The sequence below is a fragment of the Salmo salar genome, chromosome 23 (genome assembly GCF_965601325.2).
Source record: "Salmo salar chromosome 23, fSalSal1, whole genome shotgun sequence".
NCBI lineage: Eukaryota > Metazoa > Chordata > Actinopteri > Salmoniformes > Salmonidae > Salmo > Salmo salar.
Genome location: NC_138313.1, coordinates 51,250,191 through 51,272,360, shown reverse-complemented (window position 1 = coordinate 51,272,360; position 22,170 = coordinate 51,250,191). Strand labels below are relative to the sequence as shown.

At 40.1% G+C, this 22,170-nt stretch overlaps 1 protein-coding gene and 7 non-coding genes across 8 annotated transcripts; all 8 read right to left on the bottom strand.

Moving 5' to 3' along the window:
- Nucleotides 1–11,246: 11,246 nt before the first annotated feature.
- Nucleotides 11,247–21,996, bottom strand: rpl4 (ribosomal protein L4). The gene is made up of 10 exons (NM_001141783.1): nt 21,949–21,996; nt 21,082–21,253; nt 20,494–20,600; nt 19,120–19,258; nt 15,985–16,109; nt 15,049–15,178; nt 13,589–13,745; nt 13,192–13,275; nt 12,709–12,829; nt 11,247–11,433 (listed from the first exon to the last, which is right to left on the bottom strand). Exons 1-10 carry the CDS (start codon nt 21,949–21,951, stop codon nt 11,305–11,307), a joined length of 1,167 nt encoding a protein of 388 aa, NP_001135255.1. The 5' UTR covers nt 21,952–21,996; the 3' UTR covers nt 11,247–11,304.
- Nucleotides 13,014–13,083, bottom strand: LOC123729960 (small nucleolar RNA SNORD18). Its single transcript, XR_006761655.2, has one exon. It is a non-coding gene; the product is annotated as a small nucleolar RNA SNORD18 (small nucleolar RNA).
- LOC123729959 (small nucleolar RNA SNORD18) lies at nt 13,393–13,460 on the bottom strand. The gene has a single exon (XR_006761654.1). It is a non-coding gene; the product is annotated as a small nucleolar RNA SNORD18 (small nucleolar RNA).
- Nucleotides 15,272–15,339, bottom strand: LOC123729958 (small nucleolar RNA SNORD18). Its single transcript, XR_006761653.1, has one exon. It is a non-coding gene; the product is annotated as a small nucleolar RNA SNORD18 (small nucleolar RNA).
- Nucleotides 16,837–16,937, bottom strand: LOC123729962 (small nucleolar RNA SNORD16). Its single transcript, XR_006761657.1, has one exon. It is a non-coding gene; the product is annotated as a small nucleolar RNA SNORD16 (small nucleolar RNA).
- LOC123729963 (small nucleolar RNA SNORD16) lies at nt 19,422–19,520 on the bottom strand. Its single transcript, XR_006761658.1, has one exon. It is a non-coding gene; the product is annotated as a small nucleolar RNA SNORD16 (small nucleolar RNA).
- LOC123729957 (small nucleolar RNA SNORD18) lies at nt 20,952–21,018 on the bottom strand. Its single transcript, XR_006761652.1, has one exon. It is a non-coding gene; the product is annotated as a small nucleolar RNA SNORD18 (small nucleolar RNA).
- LOC123729961 (small nucleolar RNA SNORD16) lies at nt 21,392–21,490 on the bottom strand. Its single transcript, XR_006761656.1, has one exon. It is a non-coding gene; the product is annotated as a small nucleolar RNA SNORD16 (small nucleolar RNA).
- Nucleotides 21,997–22,170: the final 174 nt, after the last annotated feature.

Here is a 22,170-nt window from a genome sequence, read left to right as displayed (position 1 = left end):
TGTGGTATAATAAACAGTAAATGATGCCGTGTGGTATAATAAACAGTAAATGATGCCGTGTGGTATAATAAACAGTAAATGATGCCGTGTGGTATAATAAACAGTAAATGATGCCGTGTGGTATAATAAACAGTAAATGATGCCGTGTGGTATAATAAACAGTAAATGATGCCGTGTGGTATAATAAACAGTCTAAATGATGCCGTGTGGTATAATAAACAGTCTAAATGATGCCGTGTGGTATAATAAACAGTCTAAATGATGCCGTGTGGTATAATAAACAGTAAATGATGCCGTGTGGTATAATAAACAGTAAATGATGCCGTGTGGTATAATAAACAGTAAATGATGCCGTGTGGTATAATAAACAGTCTAAATGATGCCGTGTGGTATAATAAACAGTAAATGATGCCGTGTGGTATAATAAACAGTAAATGATGCCGTGTGGTATAATAAACAGTAAATGATGCCGTGTGGTATAATAAACAGTAAATGATGCCGTGTGGTATAATAAACAGTCTAAATGATGCCGTGTGGTATAATAAACAGTAAATGATGCCGTGTGGTATAATAAACAGTAAATGATGCCGTGTGGTATAATAAACAGTAAATGATGCCGTGTGGTATAATAAACAGTAAATGATGCTGTGTGGTATAATAAACAGTAAATGATGCCGTGTGGTATAATAAACAGTAAATGATGCCGTGTGGTATAATAAACAGTCTAAATGATGCCGTGTGGTATAATAAACAGTCTAAATGATGCCGTGTGGTATAATAAACAGTCTAAATGATGCCGTGTGGTATAATAAACAGTCTAAATGATGCCGTGTGGTATAATAAACAGTAAATGATGCCGTGTGGTATAATAAACAGTAAATGATGCCGTGTGGTATAATAAACAGTCTAAATGATGCCGTGTGGTATAATAAACAGTCTAAATGATGCCGTGTGGTATAATAAACAGTAAATGATGCCGTGTGGTATAATAAACAGTAAATGATGCCGTGTGGTATAATAAACAGTCTAAATGATGCCGTGTGGTATAATAAACAGCTAAATGATGCCGTGTGGTATAATAAACAGTTAAATGATGCCGTGTGGTATAATAAACAGTAAATGATGCTGTGTGGTATAATAAACAGTCTAAATGATGCCGTGTGGTATAATAAACAGTCTAAATGATGCCGTGTGGTATAATAAACAGTCTAAATGATGCCGTGTGGTATAATAAACAGTAAATGATGCCGTGTGGTATAATAAACAGTAAATGATGCCGTGTGGTATAATAAACAGTAAATGATGCCGTGTGGTATAATAAACAGTCTAAATGATGCCGTGTGGTATAATAAACAGTAAATGATGCCGTGTGGTATAATAAACAGTAAATGATGCCGTGTGGTATAATAAACAGTCTAAATGATGCCGTGTGGTATAATAAACAGTAAATGATGCTGTGTGGTATAATAAACAGTAAATGATGCCGTGTGGTATAATAAACAGTCTAAATGATGCCGTGTGGTATAATAAACAGTCTAAATGATGCCGTGTGGTATAATAAACAGTCTAAATGATGCCGTGTGGTATAATAAACAGTCTAAATGATGCCGTGTGGTATAATAAACAGTAAATGATGCCGTGTGGTATAATAAACAGTCTAAATGATGCCGTGTGGTATAATAAACAGTAAATGATGCCGTGTGGTATAATAAACAGTAAATGATGCCGTGTGGTATAATAAACAGTCTAAATGATGCCGTGTGGTATAATAAACAGTAAATGATGCCGTGTGGTATAATAAACAGTCTAAATGATGCCGTGTGGTATAATAAACAGTAAATGATGCCGTGTGGTATAATAAACAGTAAATGATGCCGTGTGGTATAATAAACAGTCTAAATGATGCCGTGTGGTATAATAAACAGTAAATGATGCTGTGTGGTATAATAAACAGTAAATGATGCCGTGTGGTATAATAAACAGTAAATGATGCTGTGTGGTATAATAAACAGTCTAAATGATGCCGTGTGGTATAATAAACAGTAAATGATGCCGTGTGGTATAATAAACAGTAAATGATGCTGTGTGGTATAATAAACAGTCTAAATGATGCCGTGTGGTATAATAAACAGTCTAAATGATGCCGTGTGGTATAATAAACAGTCTAAATGATGCCGTGTGGTATAATAAACAGTCTAAATGATGCCGTGTGGTATAATAAACAGTAAATGATGCCGTGTGGTATAATAAACAGTAAATGATGCCGTGTGGTATAATAAACAGTAAATGATGCCGTGTGGTATAATAAACAGTCTAAATGATGCCGTGTGGTATAATAAACAGTAAATGATGCTGTGTGGTATAATAAACAGTCTAAATGATGCTGTGTGGTATAATAAACAGTCTAAATGATGCCGTGTGGTATAATAAACAGTCTAAATGATGCCGTGTGGTATAATAAACAGTAAATGATGCCGTGTGGTATAATAAACAGTAAATGATGCCGTGTGGTATAATAAACAGTCTAAATGATGCCGTGTGGTATAATAAACAGTCTAAATGATGCCGTGTGGTATAATAAACAGTCTAAATGATGCCGTGTGGTATAATAAACAGTAAATGATGCTGTGTGGTATAATAAACAGTAAATGATGCCGTGTGGTATAATAAACAGTAAATGATGCCGTGTGGTATAATAAACAGTAAATGATGCCGTGTGGTATAATAAACAGTAAATGATGCCGTGTGGTATAATAAACAGTAAATGATGCCGTGTGGTATAATAAACAGTAAATGATGCCGTGTGGTATAATAAACAGTAAATGATGCCGTGTGGTATAATAAACAGTAAATGATGCCGTGTGGTATAATAAACAGTCTAAATGATGCCGTGTGGTATAATAAACAGTCTAAATGATGCCGTGTGGTATAATAAACAGTAAATGATGCCGTGTGGTATAATAAACAGTCTAAATGATGCCGTGTGGTATAATAAACAGTCTAAATGATGCCGTGTGGTATAATAAACAGTAAATGATGCCGTGTGGTATAATAAACAGTAAATGATGCCGTGTGGTATAATAAACAGTAAATGATGCTGTGTGGTATAATAAACAGTCTAAATGATGCCGTGTGGTATAATAAACAGTAAATGATGCCGTGTGGTATAATAAACAGTCTAAATGATGCCGTGTGGTATAATAAACAGTAAATGATGCCGTGTGGTATAATAAACAGTAAATGATGCCGTGTGGTATAATAAACAGTCTAAATGATGCCGTGTGGTATAATAAACAGTAAATGATGCTGTGTGGTATAATAAACAGTAAATGATGCCGTGTGGTATAATAAACAGTAAATGATGCTGTGTGGTATAATAAACAGTAAATGATGCCGTGTGGTATAATAAACAGTAAATGATGCTGTGTGGTATAATAAACAGTCTAAATGATGCCGTGTGGTATAATAAACAGTCTAAATGATGCCGTGTGGTATAATAAACAGTAAATGATGCCGTGTGGTATAATAAACAGTCTAAATGATGCCGTGTGGTATAATAAACAGTAAATGATGCCGTGTGGTATAATAAACAGTCTAAATGATGCCGTGTGGTATAATAAACAGTCTAAATGATGCCGTGTGGTATAATAAACAGTCTAAATGATGCCGTGTGGTATAATAAACAGTAAATGATGCCGTGTGGTATAATAAACAGTAAATGATGCCGTGTGGTATAATAAACAGTCTAAATGATGCCGTGTGGTATAATAAACAGTAAATGATGCCGTGTGGTATAATAAACAGTCTAAATGATGCCGTGTGGTATAATAAACAGTAAATGATGCTGTGTGGTATAATAAACAGTAAATGATGCCGTGTGGTATAATAAACAGTCTAAATGATGCTGTGTGGTATAATAAACAGTAAATGATGCTGTGTGGTATAATAAACAGTCTAAATGATGCCGTGTGGTATAATAAACAGTAAATGATGCCGTGTGGTATAATAAACAGTCTAAATGATGCCGTGTGGTATAATAAACAGTAAATGATGCCGTGTGGTATAATAAACAGTCTAAATGATGCTGTGTGGTATAATAAACAGTAAATGATGCTGTGTGGTATAATAAACAGTAAATGATGCCGTGTGGTATAATAAACAGTCTAAATGATGCTGTGTGGTATAATAAACAGTAAATGATGCCGTGTGGTATAATAAACAGTAAATGATGCCGTGTGGTATAATAAACAGTCTAAATGATGCCGTGTGGTATAATAAACAGTCTAAATGATGCCGTGTGGTATAATAAACAGTCTAAATGATGCCGTGTGGTATAATAAACAGTCTAAATGATGCCGTGTGGTATAATAAACAGTAAATGATGCTGTGTGGTATAATAAACAGTAAATGATGCCGTGTGGTATAATAAACAGTAAATGATGCCGTGTGGTATAATAAACAGTCTAAATGATGCCGTGTGGTATAATAAACAGTAAATGATGCCGTGTGGTATAATAAACAGTAAATGATGCCGTGTGGTATAATAAACAGTAAATGATGCCGTGTGGTATAATAAACAGTAAATGATGCCGTGTGGTATAATAAACAGTCTAAATGATGCCGTGTGGTATAATAAACAGTAAATGATGCTGTGTGGTATAATAAACAGTAAATGATGCTGTGTGGTATAATAAACAGTAAATGATGCTGTGTGGTATAATAAACAGTCTAAATGATGCTGTGTGGTATAATAAACAGTAAATGATGCTGTGTGGTATAATAAACAGTAAATGATGCCGTGTGGTATAATAAACAGTCTAAATGATGCCGTGTGGTATAATAAACAGTCTAAATGATGCCGTGTGGTATAATAAACAGTCTAAATGATGCCGTGTGGTATAATAAACAGTCTAAATGATGCCGTGTGGTATAATAAACAGTAAATGATGCCGTGTGGTATAATAAACAGTAAATGATGCCGTGTGGTATAATAAACAGTAAATGATGCCGTGTGGTATAATAAACAGTCTAAATGATGCCGTGTGGTATAATAAACAGTAAATGATGCTGTGTGGTATAATAAACAGTCTAAATGATGCCGTGTGGTATAATAAACAGTCTAAATGATGCCGTGTGGTATAATAAACAGTAAATGATGCCGTGTGGTATAATAAACAGTAAATGATGCTCGTGTGGTATAATAAACAGTCTAAATGATGCCGTGTGGTATAATAAACAGTCTAAATGATGCCGTGTGGTATAATAAACAGTCTAAATGATGCCGTGTGGTATAATAAACAGTAAATGATGCTGTGTGGTATAATAAACAGTAAATGATGCCGTGTGGTATAATAAACAGTAAATGATGCTGTGTGGTATAATAAACAGTAAATGATGCCGTGTGGTATAATAAACAGTAAATGATGCCGTGTGGTATAATAAACAGTAAATGATGCCGTGTGGTATAATAAACAGTAAATGATGCCGTGTGGTATAATAAACAGTAAATGATGCCGTGTGGTATAATAAACAGTAAATGATGCCGTGTGGTATAATAAACAGTCTAAATGATGCCGTGTGGTATAATAAACAGTCTAAATGATGCCGTGTGGTATAATAAACAGCTAAATGATGCCGTGTGGTATAATAAACAGTCTAAATGATGCCGTGTGGTATAATAAACAGTCTAAATGATGCCGTGTGGTATAATAAACAGTCTAAATGATGCCGTGTGGTATAATAAACAGTAAATGATGCCGTGTGGTATAATAAACAGTCTAAATGATGCCGTGTGGTATAATAAACAGTAAATGATGCCGTGTGGTATAATAAACAGTAAATGATGCCGTGTGGTATAATAAACAGTCTAAATGATGCCGTGTGGTATAATAAACAGTAAATGATGCCGTGTGGTATAATAAACAGTCTAAATGATGCCGTGTGGTATAATAAACAGTCTAAATGATGCCGTGTGGTATAATAAACAGTAAATGATGCCGTGTGGTATAATAAACAGTCTAAATGATGCTGTGTGGTATAATAAACAGTAAATGATGCCGTGTGGTATAATAAACAGTAAATGATGCTGTGTGGTATAATAAACAGTCTAAATGATGCTGTGTGGTATAATAAACAGTAAATGATGCTGTGTGGTATAATAAACAGTAAATGATGCTGTGTGGTATAATAAACAGTCTAAATGATGCCGTGTGGTATAATAAACAGTCTAAATGATGCCGTGTGGTATAATAAACAGTCTAAATGATGCCGTGTGGTATAATAAACAGTCTAAATGATGCCGTGTGGTATAATAAACAGTAAATGATGCTGTGTGGTATAATAAACAGTAAATGATGCCGTGTGGTATAATAAACAGTAAATGATGCCGTGTGGTATAATAAACAGTCTAAATGATGCCGTGTGGTATAATAAACAGTAAATGATGCCGTGTGGTATAATAAACAGTAAATGATGCCGTGTGGTATAATAAACAGTAAATGATGCCGTGTGGTATAATAAACAGTAAATGATGCCGTGTGGTATAATAAACAGTCTAAATGATGCCGTGTGGTATAATAAACAGTAAATGATGCTGTGTGGTATAATAAACAGTAAATGATGCTGTGTGGTATAATAAACAGTAAATGATGCTGTGTGGTATAATAAACAGTCTAAATGATGCTGTGTGGTATAATAAACAGTAAATGATGCTGTGTGGTATAATAAACAGTAAATGATGCTGTGTGGTATAATAAACAGTCTAAATGATGCCGTGTGGTATAATAAACAGTCTAAATGATGCCGTGTGGTATAATAAACAGTCTAAATGATGCCGTGTGGTATAATAAACAGTCTAAATGATGCCGTGTGGTATAATAAACAGTAAATGATGCCGTGTGGTATAATAAACAGTAAATGATGCCGTGTGGTATAATAAACAGTAAATGATGCCGTGTGGTATAATAAACAGTCTAAATGATGCCGTGTGGTATAATAAACAGTAAATGATGCTGTGTGGTATAATAAACAGTCTAAATGATGCTGTGTGGTATAATAAACAGTCTAAATGATGCCGTGTGGTATAATAAACAGTCTAAATGATGCCGTGTGGTATAATAAACAGTAAATGATGCCGTGTGGTATAATAAACAGTAAATGATGCTGTGTGGTATAATAAACAGTCTAAATGATGCCGTGTGGTATAATAAACAGTCTAAATGATGCCGTGTGGTATAATAAACAGTCTAAATGATGCCGTGTGGTATAATAAACAGTAAATGATGCTGTGTGGTATAATAAACAGTAAATGATGCCGTGTGGTATAATAAACAGTAAATGATGCAGTGTGGTATAATAAACAGTAAATGATGCCGTGTGGTATAATAAACAGTAAATGATGCCGTGTGGTATAATAAACAGTAAATGATGCCGTGTGGTATAATAAACAGTAAATGATGCCGTGTGGTATAATAAACAGTAAATGATGCCGTGTGGTATAATAAACAGTAAATGATGCCGTGTGGTATAATAAACAGTCTAAATGATGCCGTGTGGTATAATAAACAGTCTAAATGATGCCGTGTGGTATAATAAACAGTAAATGATGCCGTGTGGTATAATAAACAGTCTAAATGATGCCGTGTGGTATAATAAACAGTCTAAATGATGCCGTGTGGTATAATAAACAGTAAATGATGCTGTGTGGTATAATAAACAGTAAATGATGCTGTGTGGTATAATAAACAGTAAATGATGCTGTGTGGTATAATAAACAGTCTAAATGATGCCGTGTGGTATAATAAACAGTAAATGATGCTGTGTGGTATAATAAACAGTCTAAATGATGCCGTGTGGTATAATAAACAGTAAATGATGCCGTGTGGTATAATAAACAGTAAATGATGCCGTGTGATATAATAAACAGTCTAAATGATGCCGTGTGGTATAATAAACAGTAAATGATGCTGTGTGGTATAATAAACAGTAAATGATGCCGTGTGGTATAATAAACAGTAAATGATGCTGTGTGGTATAATAAACAGTAAATGATGCTGTGTGGTATAATAAACAGTAAATGATGCTGTGTGGTATAATAAACAGTCTAAATGATGCCGTGTGGTATAATAAACAGTCTAAATGATGCCGTGTGGTATAATAAACAGTAAATGATGCCGTGTGGTATAATAAACAGTCTAAATGATGCCGTGTGGTATAATAAACAGTAAATGATGCCGTGTGGTATAATAAACAGTCTAAATGATGCCGTGTGGTATAATAAACAGTCTAAATGATGCCGTGTGGTATAATAAACAGTCTAAATGATGCCGTGTGGTATAATAAACAGTAAATGATGCCGTGTGGTATAATAAACAGTAAATGATGCCGTGTGGTATAATAAACAGTCTAAATGATGCCGTGTGGTATAATAAACAGTAAATGATGCCGTGTGGTATAATAAACAGTCTAAATGATGCTGTGTGGTATAATAAACAGTAAATGATGCTGTGTGGTATAATAAACAGTAAATGATGCTGTGTGGTATAATAAACAGTCTAAATGATGCTGTGTGGTATAATAAACAGTAAATGATGCTGTGTGGTATAATAAACAGTCTAAATGATGCCGTGTGGTATAATAAACAGTAAATGATGCCGTGTGGTATAATAAACAGTCTAAATGATGCCGTGTGGTATAATAAACAGTAAATGATGCCGTGTGGTATAATAAACAGTCTAAATGATGCTGTGTGGTATAATAAACAGTAAATGATGCTGTGTGGTATAATAAACAGTAAATGATGCTGTGTGGTATAATAAACAGTCTAAATGATGCTGTGTGGTATAATAAACAGTAAATGATGCTGTGTGGTATAATAAACAGTAAATGATGCTGTGTGGTATAATAAACAGTCTAAATGATGCCGTGTGGTATAATAAACAGTCTAAATGATGCCGTGTGGTATAATAAACAGTCTAAATGATGCCGTGTGGTATAATAAACAGTCTAAATGATGCCGTGTGGTATAATAAACAGTAAATGATGCTGTGTGGTATAATAAACAGTAAATGATGCCGTGTGGTATAATAAACAGTAAATGATGCCGTGTGGTATAATAAACAGTCTAAATGATGCCGTGTGGTATAATAAACAGTAAATGATGCCGTGTGGTATAATAAACAGTAAATGATGCCGTGTGGTATAATAAACAGTAAATGATGCCGTGTGGTATAATAAACAGTAAATGATGCCGTGTGGTATAATAAACAGTCTAAATGATGCCGTGTGGTATAATAAACAGTAAATGATGCTGTGTGGTATAATAAACAGTAAATGATGCTGTGTGGTATAATAAACAGTAAATGATGCTGTGTGGTATAATAAACAGTCTAAATGATGCTGTGTGGTATAATAAACAGTAAATGATGCTGTGTGGTATAATAAACAGTAAATGATGCTGTGTGGTATAATAAACAGTCTAAATGATGCCGTGTGGTATAATAAACAGTCTAAATGATGCCGTGTGGTATAATAAACAGTCTAAATGATGCCGTGTGGTATAATAAACAGTCTAAATGATGCCGTGTGGTATAATAAACAGTAAATGATGCCGTGTGGTATAATAAACAGTAAATGATGCCGTGTGGTATAATAAACAGTAAATGATGCCGTGTGGTATAATAAACAGTCTAAATGATGCCGTGTGGTATAATAAACAGTAAATGATGCCGTGTGGTATAATAAACAGTCTAAATGATGCTGTGTGGTATAATAAACAGTCTAAATGATGCCGTGTGGTATAATAAACAGTCTAAATGATGCCGTGTGGTATAATAAACAGTAAATGATGCCGTGTGGTATAATAAACAGTAAATGATGCTGTGTGGTATAATAAACAGTCTAAATGATGCCGTGTGGTATAATAAACAGTCTAAATGATGCCGTGTGGTATAATAAACAGTCTAAATGATGCCGTGTGGTATAATAAACAGTAAATGATGCTGTGTGGTATAATAAACAGTAAATGATGCCGTGTGGTATAATAAACAGTAAATGATGCCGTGTGGTATAATAAACAGTAAATGATGCCGTGTGGTATAATAAACAGTAAATGATGCCGTGTGGTATAATAAACAGTAAATGATGCCGTGTGGTATAATAAACAGTAAATGATGCCGTGTGGTATAATAAACAGTAAATGATGCCGTGTGGTATAATAAACAGTAAATGATGCCGTGTGGTATAATAAACAGTCTAAATGATGCCGTGTGGTATAATAAACAGTCTAAATGATGCCGTGTGGTATAATAAACAGTAAATGATGCCGTGTGGTATAATAAACAGTCTAAATGATGCCGTGTGGTATAATAAACAGTCTAAATGATGCCGTGTGGTATAATAAACAGTCTAAATGATGCCGTGTGGTATAATAAACAGTCTAAATGATGCCGTGTGGTATAATAAACAGTAAATGATGCCGTGTGGTATAATAAACAGTCTAAATGATGCCGTGTGGTATAATAAACAGTCTAAATGATGCCGTGTGGTATAATAAACAGTCTAAATGATGCCGTGTGGTATAATAAACAGTCTAAATGATGCCGTGTGGTATAATAAACAGTCTAAATGATGCCGTGTGGTATAATAAACAGTCAAATGATGCCGTGTGGTATAATAAACAGTCTAAATGATGCCGTGTGGTATAATAAACAGTCTAAATGATGCTGTGTGGTATAATAAACAGTCTAAATGATGCCGTGTGGTATAATAAACAGTCTAAATGATGCCGTGTGGTATAATAAACAGTAAATGATGCCGTGTGGTATAATAAACAGTAAATGATGCCGTGTGGTATAATAAACAGTCAAATGATGCCGTGTGGTATAATAAACAGTAAATGATGCCGTGTGGTATAATAAACAGTCTAAATGATGCCGTGTGGTATAATAAACAGTCTAAATGATGCCGTGTGGTATAATAAACAGTAAATGATGCCGTGTGGTATAATAAACAGTAAATGATGCCGTGTGGTATAATAAACAGTAAATGATGCTGTGTGGTATAATAAACAGTAAATGAACTTGTTGCATCCTAGTTTTTATTTTAAATGACTGACTAAAGGTTGCACCTCAAATTAATGAAAGGTCTCTGGTCGGTTTGTGGCTTCATGTACATTCATTGTCACGCCGAACATGACAAATCCACTGGTTAAATGATTATTTAAATTTTTAATAAAGACACAAATAGGATTTTGTTTAGATTTTATTTGAAACCATCTGAACGCCACAGTCTGTTAGAAGAGCTGCTTTATGCCTTGGTGGGGGCTGCCTTGGTGGGGGCTGCCTTGGCGGGGGCTGCCTTGGTGGGGGCTGCCTTGGTGGGGGCTGCCTTGGTGGGGGCTGCCTTCTTCTTGGGCTTCAGCATCTTGGCCTTGATCTGTATGTAGAGAGAGACTCTTAAAAACATGACCTGGGCAGGGTTATAATGTACACAGATGGTACTGATACGAGTAGTCAAGAGTACTACAATACGAGTCTTGGGTCCAGTTTCCCCTATTATACAGGTCTTTTATATGCAACAAACAGCCATCGGCCATCTTGGGTCCAGTTTCCCCTATTATACAGGTCTTTTATATGCAACAAACAGCCATCGGCCATCTTGGGTCCAGTTTCCCCTATTATACAGGTCTTTTATATGCAACAAACAGCCATCGGCCATCTTGGGTCCAGTTTCCCCTATTATACAGGTCTTTATATGCAACAAACAGCCATCGGCCATCTTGGGTCCAGTTTCCCCTATTATACAGGTCTTTTATATGCAACAAACAGCCATCGGCCATCTTGGGTCCAGTTTCCCCTATTATACAGGTCTTTTATATGCAACAAACAGCCATCGGCCATCTTGGGTCCAGTTTCCCCTATTATACAGGTCTTTTATATGCAACAAACAGCCATCGGCCATCTTGGGTCCAGTTTCCCCTATTATACAGGTCTTTTATATGCAACAAACAGCCATCGGCCATCTTGGGTCCAGTTTCCCCTATTATACAGGTCTTTTATATGCAACAAACAGCCATCGGCCATCTTGGGTCCAGTTTCCCCTATTATACAGGTCTTTTATATGCAACAAACAGCCATCGGCCATCTTGGGTCCAGTTTCCCCTATTATACAGGTCTTTTATATGCAACAAACAGCCATCGGCCATCTTGGGTCCAGTTTCCCCTATTATACAGGTCTTTATATGCAACAAACAGCCATCGGCCATCTTGGGTCCAGTTTCCCCTATTATACAGGTCTTTTATATGCAACAAACAGCCATCGGCCATCTTGGGTCCAGTTTCCCCTATTATACAGGTCTTTTATATGCAACAAACAGCCATCGGCCATCTTGGGTCCAGTTTCCCCTATTATACAGGTCTTTTATATGCAACAAACAGCCATCGGCCATCTTGGGTCCAGTTTCCCCTATTATACAGGTCTTTTATATGCAACAAACAGCCATCGGCCATCTTGGGTCCAGTTTCCCCTATTATACAGGTCTTTTATATGCAACAAACAGCCATCGGCCATCTTGGGTCCAGTTTCCCCTATTATACAGGTCTTTTATATGCAACAAACAGCCATCGGCCATTTTGGGTCCAGTTTCCCCTATTATACAGGTCTTTGTATGCAACAGAGAGCCACGGTCGGCCATTTTGGTGGTATACTCACAGCCGGGTCATGCAGCAGGATGGCTTGACGTCTGGCTGTCTTGGCGTAGGGGTTCAGCTTCATCATTATTCTCAGGTTCTTCAGAGGGTTCTTCTTCAGGACTCTGCGTCTGATCTTCTTGCTGTGAGGAGACATGAGACGAGGTCAGTAGGAGGGACAACCTGTTGAGAAAGGTAGCATGCCAAGAGACACGCCACACCCTAAATACGGCACTACTTTTGACCAAAACAGTCAACTTGGCCCTGATCAAATGCAGTGCACTGTGTTTGGGAATGAGTGGGTTCATTTGGGATTGCAATCTTATCAGGCTCAGGACCCCCAATTAAAAATCTGGATTCAGAAACACGGACCTGAAGTGGAACCTCATCACAGCTTCACGTCACAGTGGAGGATAACGTACTACAGTACCCATAATGCTCTGTACTACAGTACCCATAATGCTCTGTACTATATAAAGCGAGGGAGGGAGGGGTTAGGTCTTACTTTGGTGCACGAAGTGCTTTCTGGATCTCCTCACTCTTCAGAATCCTGCTCAGATCTGTGTTGGTCATCTTGTGCATGGGCAGACTGGAGGACACAGGACAGACAGGACACAGAGGACAGACAGGACACAGAGGACAGAATACAACTGTTAGGAAGCAGCATGTGGTTTAGCAACAGGAACATTGTTGAAGACAGTAATCAAAACTCAGAACTTCTGGTAGATATCAGGATTCAGAAACACGGACCGAAGTAGAAGCTCATCACTGTAGGAATTAAATAAACTCTCAAACGCTTGTTATTAACTCTGCACACTTTTACAACCCTCCAGATTACTAACATCAACCCCTGGGGGATTTAACCGGCTGGGACGCCGCGTATAAACTCTCGTTTTACTTACTTGTAGTCTACCTTGAGAGTGGCAGACTTGCGCCAGGTTCCGTAGAGCTGGTCCAGCTTGCGGAAAGCCGACTCGGTCCAGATACAGAAACGACCAACGTGACCTCCGGGGGCGAGCCTCAGCAGATTCAGCTTGTTCACGTTCTGCAGGGTGATACCTGGGTGAAAAGAGCGGCAAAATACAAAAATGGAGTAAACGTGCTGATAATTTAGCAGACGCTCAAAATCTACAGAGGAAAAAATTGACACCAGAAAGAAAAGTTAAAACGTTACAGAACTAGTATCCATTGACGTTTGTATTGGGTTTTGTTCCGACGCAAAAAAAAATCTATAAAATAAAACCATCATGACTGATATCAGGTTGGACTCGGAACTTAAAATCATGATTTCCACGAACATGGACCTGAATGGGAATCGGAACTTCCATTGGCACCAGGGTCCCCCTCTACCCCCCCATCACCCACCAGGGTCCCCTCTACCCCCCCCCCCCCACCCGGGTCCCCTCTACCCCGCCAACCCCCCCACCAGGGTCCCCTCTAACCCCCCCATCACCCACCCGGGTCCCCTCTACCCCGCCCCACCCTAACCCCCCCACCCGGGTCCCCTCTACCCCGCCCCACCCTAACCCCCCCACCAGGGTCCCCTCTAGCCCCCCACCACCAGGGTCCCCTCTAGCCCCCCCCCACCAGGGTCCCCTCTAACCCCCCCCCCACCCGGGTCCCCTCTAGCCCCCCCCCCACCCACCAGGGTCCCCTATACCCCACCAGGGTCCCCTATAGCCCCCCACCACCCACCAGGGTCCCCTATACCCCACCAGGGTCCCCTATAGCCCCCCACCACCCACCAGGGTCCCCTCTAGCCCACCAGGGTCCCCTAATGCCCCCCTATACCCCACCAGGGTCCCCTCTAGCCCCCCACCACCCACCAGGGTCCCCTCTAGCCCCCCACCACCCACCAGGGTCCCCTATACCCCACCAGGGTCCCCTATAGCCCCCCACCACCCACCAGGGTCCCCTCTAGCCCACCAGGGTCCCCTCTAGCCCACCAGGGTCCCCTCTAGCCCACCAGGGTCCCCTCTAGCCCCCCCACCACCCACCAGGGTCCCCTATACCCCACCAGGGTCCCCTATACCCCACCAGGGTCCCCTCTAGCCCCCCACCACCCACCAGGGTCCCCTATAACCCACCAGGGTCCCCTCTAGCCCACCAGGGTCCCCTCTAGCCCCCCACCACCCACCAGGGTCCCCTCTAGCCCACCAGGGTCCCCTCTAGCCCACCAGGGTCCCCTCTAGCCCCCCACCACCCACCAGGGTCCCCTATACCCCACCAGGGTCCCCTATACCCCACCAGGGTCCCCTCTAGCCCACCAGGGTCCCCTCTAGCCCACCACCACCCACCAGGGTCCCCTATAACCCACCAGGGTCCCCTATACCCCACCAGGGTCCCTGTAGCCAGTACACACCAGGGATGTTTCTGAAGGCCTTGGTAACACCTTGGTCTTGGTTGTAGATGATGCACGGTCCTTTGCGCTGGATACGCCTGCGATTCCTCATCTTACCTTTACCAGCTCGCATGCGCTGTGACGCGTACACCTGCACACACACCCAGAGGACACACGTTTAGCATCTCGAAGCCAACAGGAGGAGACAACAGCTGTGTTTGTATCTGGCTAAAAATCAGTATTCAGGCTCAGGACTCCAATTAAAATCAGGATTCAGAAACACGGACCTGAAGTGGAACCTCATCACAGCTTCACGTCACAGTGGAGGATAACGTACTACAGTACCCACACTGCTCTGTACTACAGTACCCATAATGCTCTGTACTACAGTACCCACACTGCTCTGTACTACAGTACCCACACTGCTCTGTACTACAGTACCCACACTGCTCTGTACTACAGTACCCACACTGCTCTGTACTACAGTACCCACACTGCTCTGTACTACAGTACCCACACTGCTCTGTACTACAGTACCCACACTGCTCTGTACTACAGTACGCACACTGCTCTGTACTACAGTACGCACACTGCTCTGTACTACAGTACGCACACTGCTCTGTACTACAGTACGCACACTGCTCTGTACTACAGTACCCACACTGCTCTGTACTACAGTACCCACACTGCTCTGTACTACAGTACCCACACTGCTCTGTACTACAGTACCCACACTGCTCTGTACTACAGTACGCACACTGCTCTGTACTACAGTACCCACACTGCTCTGTACTACAGTACCCACACTGCTCTGTACTACAGTACCCACACTGCTCTGTACTACAGTACCCACACTGCTCTGTACTACAGTACCCACACTGCTCTGTACTACAGTACCCACACTGCTCTGTACTACAGTACCCACACTGCTCTGTACTAAGTCTAGCTATTACTAACCTTCTTGATGTCGTTCCAGGCCTTGAGTTTCTTCAACAGCAGCACAGCCTCCTTTGTCTTCTTGTAACCTTCCACTTTATCATCAACCACCAGGGGGACCTCTGGGATCTCCTCAATGCGGTGTCCTGAAGGGGAGGGAGAGAGAGAGGGAGAGAGAGAGAGAAGGGGAGAGAGAGAGAAGGGGAGAGAGAGAGAAGGGGAGAGAGAGAGAAGGGGAGAGAGAGAGAGAGGGGAGAGAGAGAGAAGGGGAGAGAGAGAGAAGGGGAGAGAGAGAGAAGGGGAGAGAGAGAGAAGGGGAGAGAGAGAGAAGGGGAGAGAGAGAGAGAAGGGGAGAGAGAGAGAGAAGGGGAGAGAGAGAGAGCAGGGGAGAGAGAGAGACAGAGGGAGAGAGAGAGAGAAGGGGAGAGAGAGAGAGAGAGAAGGGGAGAGAGAGAGAGAGAAGGGGAGAGAGAGAGAGAGAGAAGGGGAGAGAGGATTCAGATTGTTGTCGTACAGTTCATTTTATGTTATAATTCTACACGTTATTTTGATCAGAATTACGAAAAAACATATCCTGTCGGTGTGTGACGTTATCGTTAGAAGCCACGCTGTAGACGGTGTTTTTTTTGTCGCTGCGTCAGTACCATGCACAAAGTAGCCTGGCTAGCTAAATACAGCCCCCCCCCCCCCCGAGGAGATTCAGACAAACTGAAGTCGTATACGACGAGTGACATTTGACGTAAACTAACGAAAGTAAAACAAATTCTAGTACCGAAACTGTTTTGTCATGTTCCTAGTATTGAAAAGTACTGCCGTATCGGTATACCGGGCTAACGGCTACAGCTTCTCTAGTACGGGCACATTAAGACATCTTGCTCAGAATTAATATTTCGTCAACCCGCCGTGCCAGCTTTAAGAAGGTCGGCAAACCGTCACTGCACACAGAGTCAGACGCAAATTACACCATCACAGCAAGTCTTACGGATCAACATTTAAAAAGCCCGTGATTAATTAGGATTTTATTTAGTTGGGAGGGGGATTTAACCTGTCGGGGATAGGGGGCAGTATTTGCACAGCCGGATAAAAAAAAAAACGTACCCGATTTAATCTGGTTATTACTCCTGCCCAGAAACTAGAATATAATTATTGGCTTTGGATACACCCTAAAGTTTCTAAAACTGTTTGAATGGTGTCTGTGAGTATAACAGAACTCATATGGCAGGCCAAAACCTGAGAAGATTCCATACAGGAAGTGGCCTGTCTGACAATTTCTTGGGCTTCTCGACTCTCTTTATTGAAAACTGAGGATCTCTGCTGTAACGTGACACTTCCTACGGCTCCCATAGGCTCTCAGAAGGCGGGAAAAAGCTGAATGATGTAATTCCAGCCCCAGGCTGAAAAACATTAGCGCCTTTGGTAAGTGGTCTATCAGAGGACAATGAGACTGAGGCGCTTGCACGAGGCGACCCCATGTTTTTATATTCTCTCTCTTTGTACTAAAACACAGATTCCCGGTCGGAATATTATCGCTTTTTCACGAGAAAAATGGCCTAAAAATTGATTTTAAACAGAGGTTGACATGCTGCGAAGTACGGTAATGGAATATTTAGAATTTTTTTGTCACGAAACGCATCGTGCGCGTCACCCTTCTTTACACTTCGGATAGTGTCTTGAACGCACGAACAAAACAGAGGATATTTGAATATAACTATGGATTATTTTGAACCAAACCAACATTTGTTATTGAAGTAGAAGTCCTTGGAGTGCATTCTGACGAAGAACTGCAAAGGTAATCAAATTTTTCTTATAGTAAATCTGACTTTGGTGAGGGCTAAACTTGGTGGGTGTCTAAATAGCTAGCCCTGTGATGCCGGGCTATCTACTGAGAATATTGCAAAATGTGCTTTCACCGAAAAGCTATTTTAAAATCTGACATAGCGAGTGCATAGAGGAGTTCTGTATCTATAATTCTTAAAATAATTGTTATGCTTTTTGTGAACGTTTATCGTGAGTAATTTAGTAAATTCACCGGAGGTTTGCAGGGGGTATGCTAGTTCTGAACGTCACATGCTAATGTAAAAAGCTGGTTTTTGATATAAATATGAACTTGATTGAACAAAACATGCATGTATTGTATAACATAATGTCCTAGGTGTGTCATCTGATGAAGATCATCAAAGGTTAGTGTTGCATTTAGCTGTGGTTTGGGTTTTTGTGACATATGCTAGCTTGAAAAATGGGTGTCTGATTATTTCTGGCTTGGTACTCTGCTGACATAATCTAATGTTTTGCTTTCGTTGTAAAGCCTTTTTGAAATCGGACAGTGTGGTTAGATTAACGAGAGTCTTGTCTTTAAAATGGTGTAAAATAGTCATATGTTTGAGAAATTGAAGTAATAGCATTTCTAAGGTATTTGAATATCGCGCCACGGGATTACACTGGCTGTTGAGTAGCCCATAGAGTTTAAGGGACATGTCAGTGAAGACCACTTCTTCCAAGGCAATAGGAGACAACACATTTCTCTATACTCAAAATCAGCAGGCAGAAGAATGATACCTAAACCAAATTAGGCTGGGACAAAACGCTACAGCCTGGAAGTGACTTCAGTTTCCTACAGATAGTCCTACGTCTTTCCCTCTTTGTCAATTTGTATGTTTTTTTTTTATCCGGGATCGTTTACCATAATACCCTGGCACGGTGTATTTTATCCCAATAGCCAGAAGGGGGGGGGGAGCCATGGGAAGAATTGACCTACAGAAAATCAGCCGTAGCAATAAATTCATTTTAGACAATAGATATACTGCCAGTTAAAGCAAATGGACTATTATTCCATCTGAGGTTGAATTGATTTGAATGTTCTGTTAATGGTTTTTATCAATGGAAGAAAATAGATCTACTCCCAGAAATTGGAAACGATAGTGATTCCATAAGTAGAGATGGAGTCCTGAGAGGCAGTAGGGCTGAATTGGTTAGATTTATTTTATAACTTGAGATAAAGCTTGTAATTTATATAAAAAAACATAGAAACCCATTCTATCAAGATGATTCTCAACAAGAAATGTAAAAATGTTCAAGGTTAAATGGAAAATTACATATTTGGGGTGCCGTAAAGAAAAAACCAAAGTGTGCTACATTAAAGGATGACAGGTGGCGTACCTTTGGACATGACAAGAGCGGGCAGAGCGGAAGCAGCCAGGGCGGAGCAGATGGCGTAACGCTTCTGGGTGGTGTTGATCCTACGGTGCCAGCGGCGCCAGGTCTTGGTGGGGGCGAACATACGACCTCCACGACACATCTACAGTCACAGGGGGTCAAGGAAACGTTTGCGGAGCTACTGGATGAAGAAACGTCGCTTCTTCAAGGAGCTCGATTACCGACACTTTTATAACCAAGGTATCGGCATGACTATGTGTTCTTTGGTGCGGGAAACGGGACCTGAAATGTGTTTGCGAGTATCTTGCTCAGACTCAAGGTTCGTCAGCCGCTTGTGCCAGCATTTGACATCAGGCATAACGTCACCGATCACAGCGTAGGACGCAAATTACACCATCACCGCAAGCCTCGGGAATGTCTGTTTAAACTCAGCATGTACCACCTACATGGGCTGTGTTCCATTAGGCGACACAAATGGATGAAAAATACATTTACATTTTTGTCATTTAGCAGACGCTCTTATCCAGAGCGACTTACAGTAGTGAATGCATACATTTCATACAATATCACACTTTTTTTTTCTCTGTGCTGGCCCCCCGTGGGAATCGAACCCACAACCCTGGCGTTGCAAACACCATGCTCTACCAACTGAGCTACAGGGAAATACAAAACCATTAGGTGCCAACCGTATTTCTACAATAAAACGCAGTTGATTGCAAAAACGTTTTGTTGAGATGAGCCCTAATGAACACAAACATGGCCCATTTAGACATGGTGAGATTCACAAGGGGACAATAAAGGAAAACATAGCTTATTTTTTTCTCAACCAAATTTGTATTTGGGATGTATTACCATGTTTTGGAGCACATGCTTGTAGAAAGGGCAAAGTATTAAGTGTTGTGATACAGGTCTTTGGGAGGTTGTACACAAGAAATTGAATCACGAAATGTTTATTGCTTTTTTTTGGCGACTTAAGCGATACCTCTCCCTCCATTCTACCGAGAAAAAGATGGATAGTGGAAACCACTTGAGTCGCAACAAATTGAATATAACATTGCAGATAAAGTTTGGAATTAAGAGTTTCATGTGTACAAAACGTAAAGACCTGCATCACTAGTTTCAGTTTGTAAAAAGACTATTTGAGAGTTTCTGTTCAGTTTTAAACAAGCTCCCATAATGCAGAAGGTGGATGAGGAAGTCAATTTCTGGTTTGAGAGAAGAGTTTTTCAAACCAAAACAAAAAAACGAATGAAATCTTAAATGGTCTGGACAGTTATAACATGCCATTTGAATATTTTAAAATAAAAAAAATACAGCTTTGGTTGTGAAAAGTAAACTTTTCCTTTAAGATCCATGTTAAACTGTCAGAGAGGATACATTGCCGAAAGCTCCCTGACCGGAGCGGTGGGTACCACCTCCCCTCACGCGGGGAATACGGGCCACAGCTCTGCCTGTACCCCAGGACTCAGCACTGGTCTGGTGACCTGTAATACAAAAACATTAGAAAATATCCTGAATAAAGATTATAAAATGCAACAATGAGATCGTTCAAATAAAAAGACATCGGTCAATAAAAATGTAATTCATTAGGCCCTAATCTATGGATTTCACAGGCCTGGGAATAGAGCTCTCTACCTGTTGATCAGGATCCATAAAAAATACAAGTTGGACGTGGAACAGAAAACCAGCCGGCATCTGGTGTGACGACTATTTGCCTCATGCAGAACTTGAATATTAAGTTATGAGTAATTTTTTCAGTCCATAAAACCAACAGTTTACATGTGTTTATATATACACACACATCCCCCCCCCCCCCCCAGTGGTACAGGTGAAAGCCCTTCAGAACTTCTAGTATAATCAGGGTTCAGAAACACGGACCGAAGTTATAACTCATCACCAAAGCGTTTCACCTGTATCCAAAGAAATTGCTTATTTGATTGACTAAATGTTGAAAAGACCACTCACCTGCCAGTCCGCTGACGGCATAGGGCTGACGACTGTTCTTGCGCATGTTGGTGTGCACGAAGTTGACAATGTCGGGGCGGATGGGAGCCTTGAACACTGCGGGCATGACAACATTTTTGCCTGAGCTTTCTCCTTTCTCGGAGTAGATCGAGATTAAAGGCCGGGCACAAGCCTGTGGGAGAACACAATCAGATGCATGTTCAGCAAAATTATTACAACGTACCTAATCGCATGTAGCTAACTAGCCAACGACACGCTACATGTCAAACGATTAACGTTAGCTAACTACATGAGGTTTAATGGTTTATCTTGCTCAGACTCAGTTGTCGTCATTCAATTGCGCCAGCATATGACAATAGGCATTTGTCGACTGATCGCAAAGTAGGACGCAAATTACACCATCATAGCAAGTACATGTAAAAAAAAAAAAAAAAAAAAAAGATTTTCTCAGTCCCGCTAGCCACCATGCTAGTAGCTAGATAACCACGCTAACCAGAAAACGTGTTGTCTTTGGATTCATTATCTGTAGTTGGTTAATTTACGCAATTGCATAAGTGATCTATAGTTCACTAAGTACATATTCAAAACAGTTGCATGAAGAAATGTGTACTGTTCTACGAACTTCACGTATATTTTAATAAGAAAACCCGGCTGGCTATACGGCCTGTGGTTGAAAGGAAAGCAACACGTGTGACTTGGCTAGAACACTGCACAGACAAAATGGCTCCTCGTGTAAACTTCATTTCAGATTCACCGTAAATAATACGTTAAATTATATTGGCGAGAGAAGTCTTTGTTTATTTTGCAATATCGATTGATTGCTAATGTTAAATAGTACTTGTTAATAGAAAAGGCTAGGATTCTCACCATTTTATCTTTTTTTTAAGTCTCGGCTCGCCTCGAACCACGCTCCTCACTCAATGGCGGCCACAGTAGAAAAGGAAGTTGGTACTGCAGCTCACAGGACAACATATGCTTCCGACAGCGTCACACTTCCGACAAACTGAAACGTTCAATGAATTCAATACTACGTAGAAGACTATTTTTTTTGTATAATATTTTTTTTAGATTCTAAGTGAATTATACGTA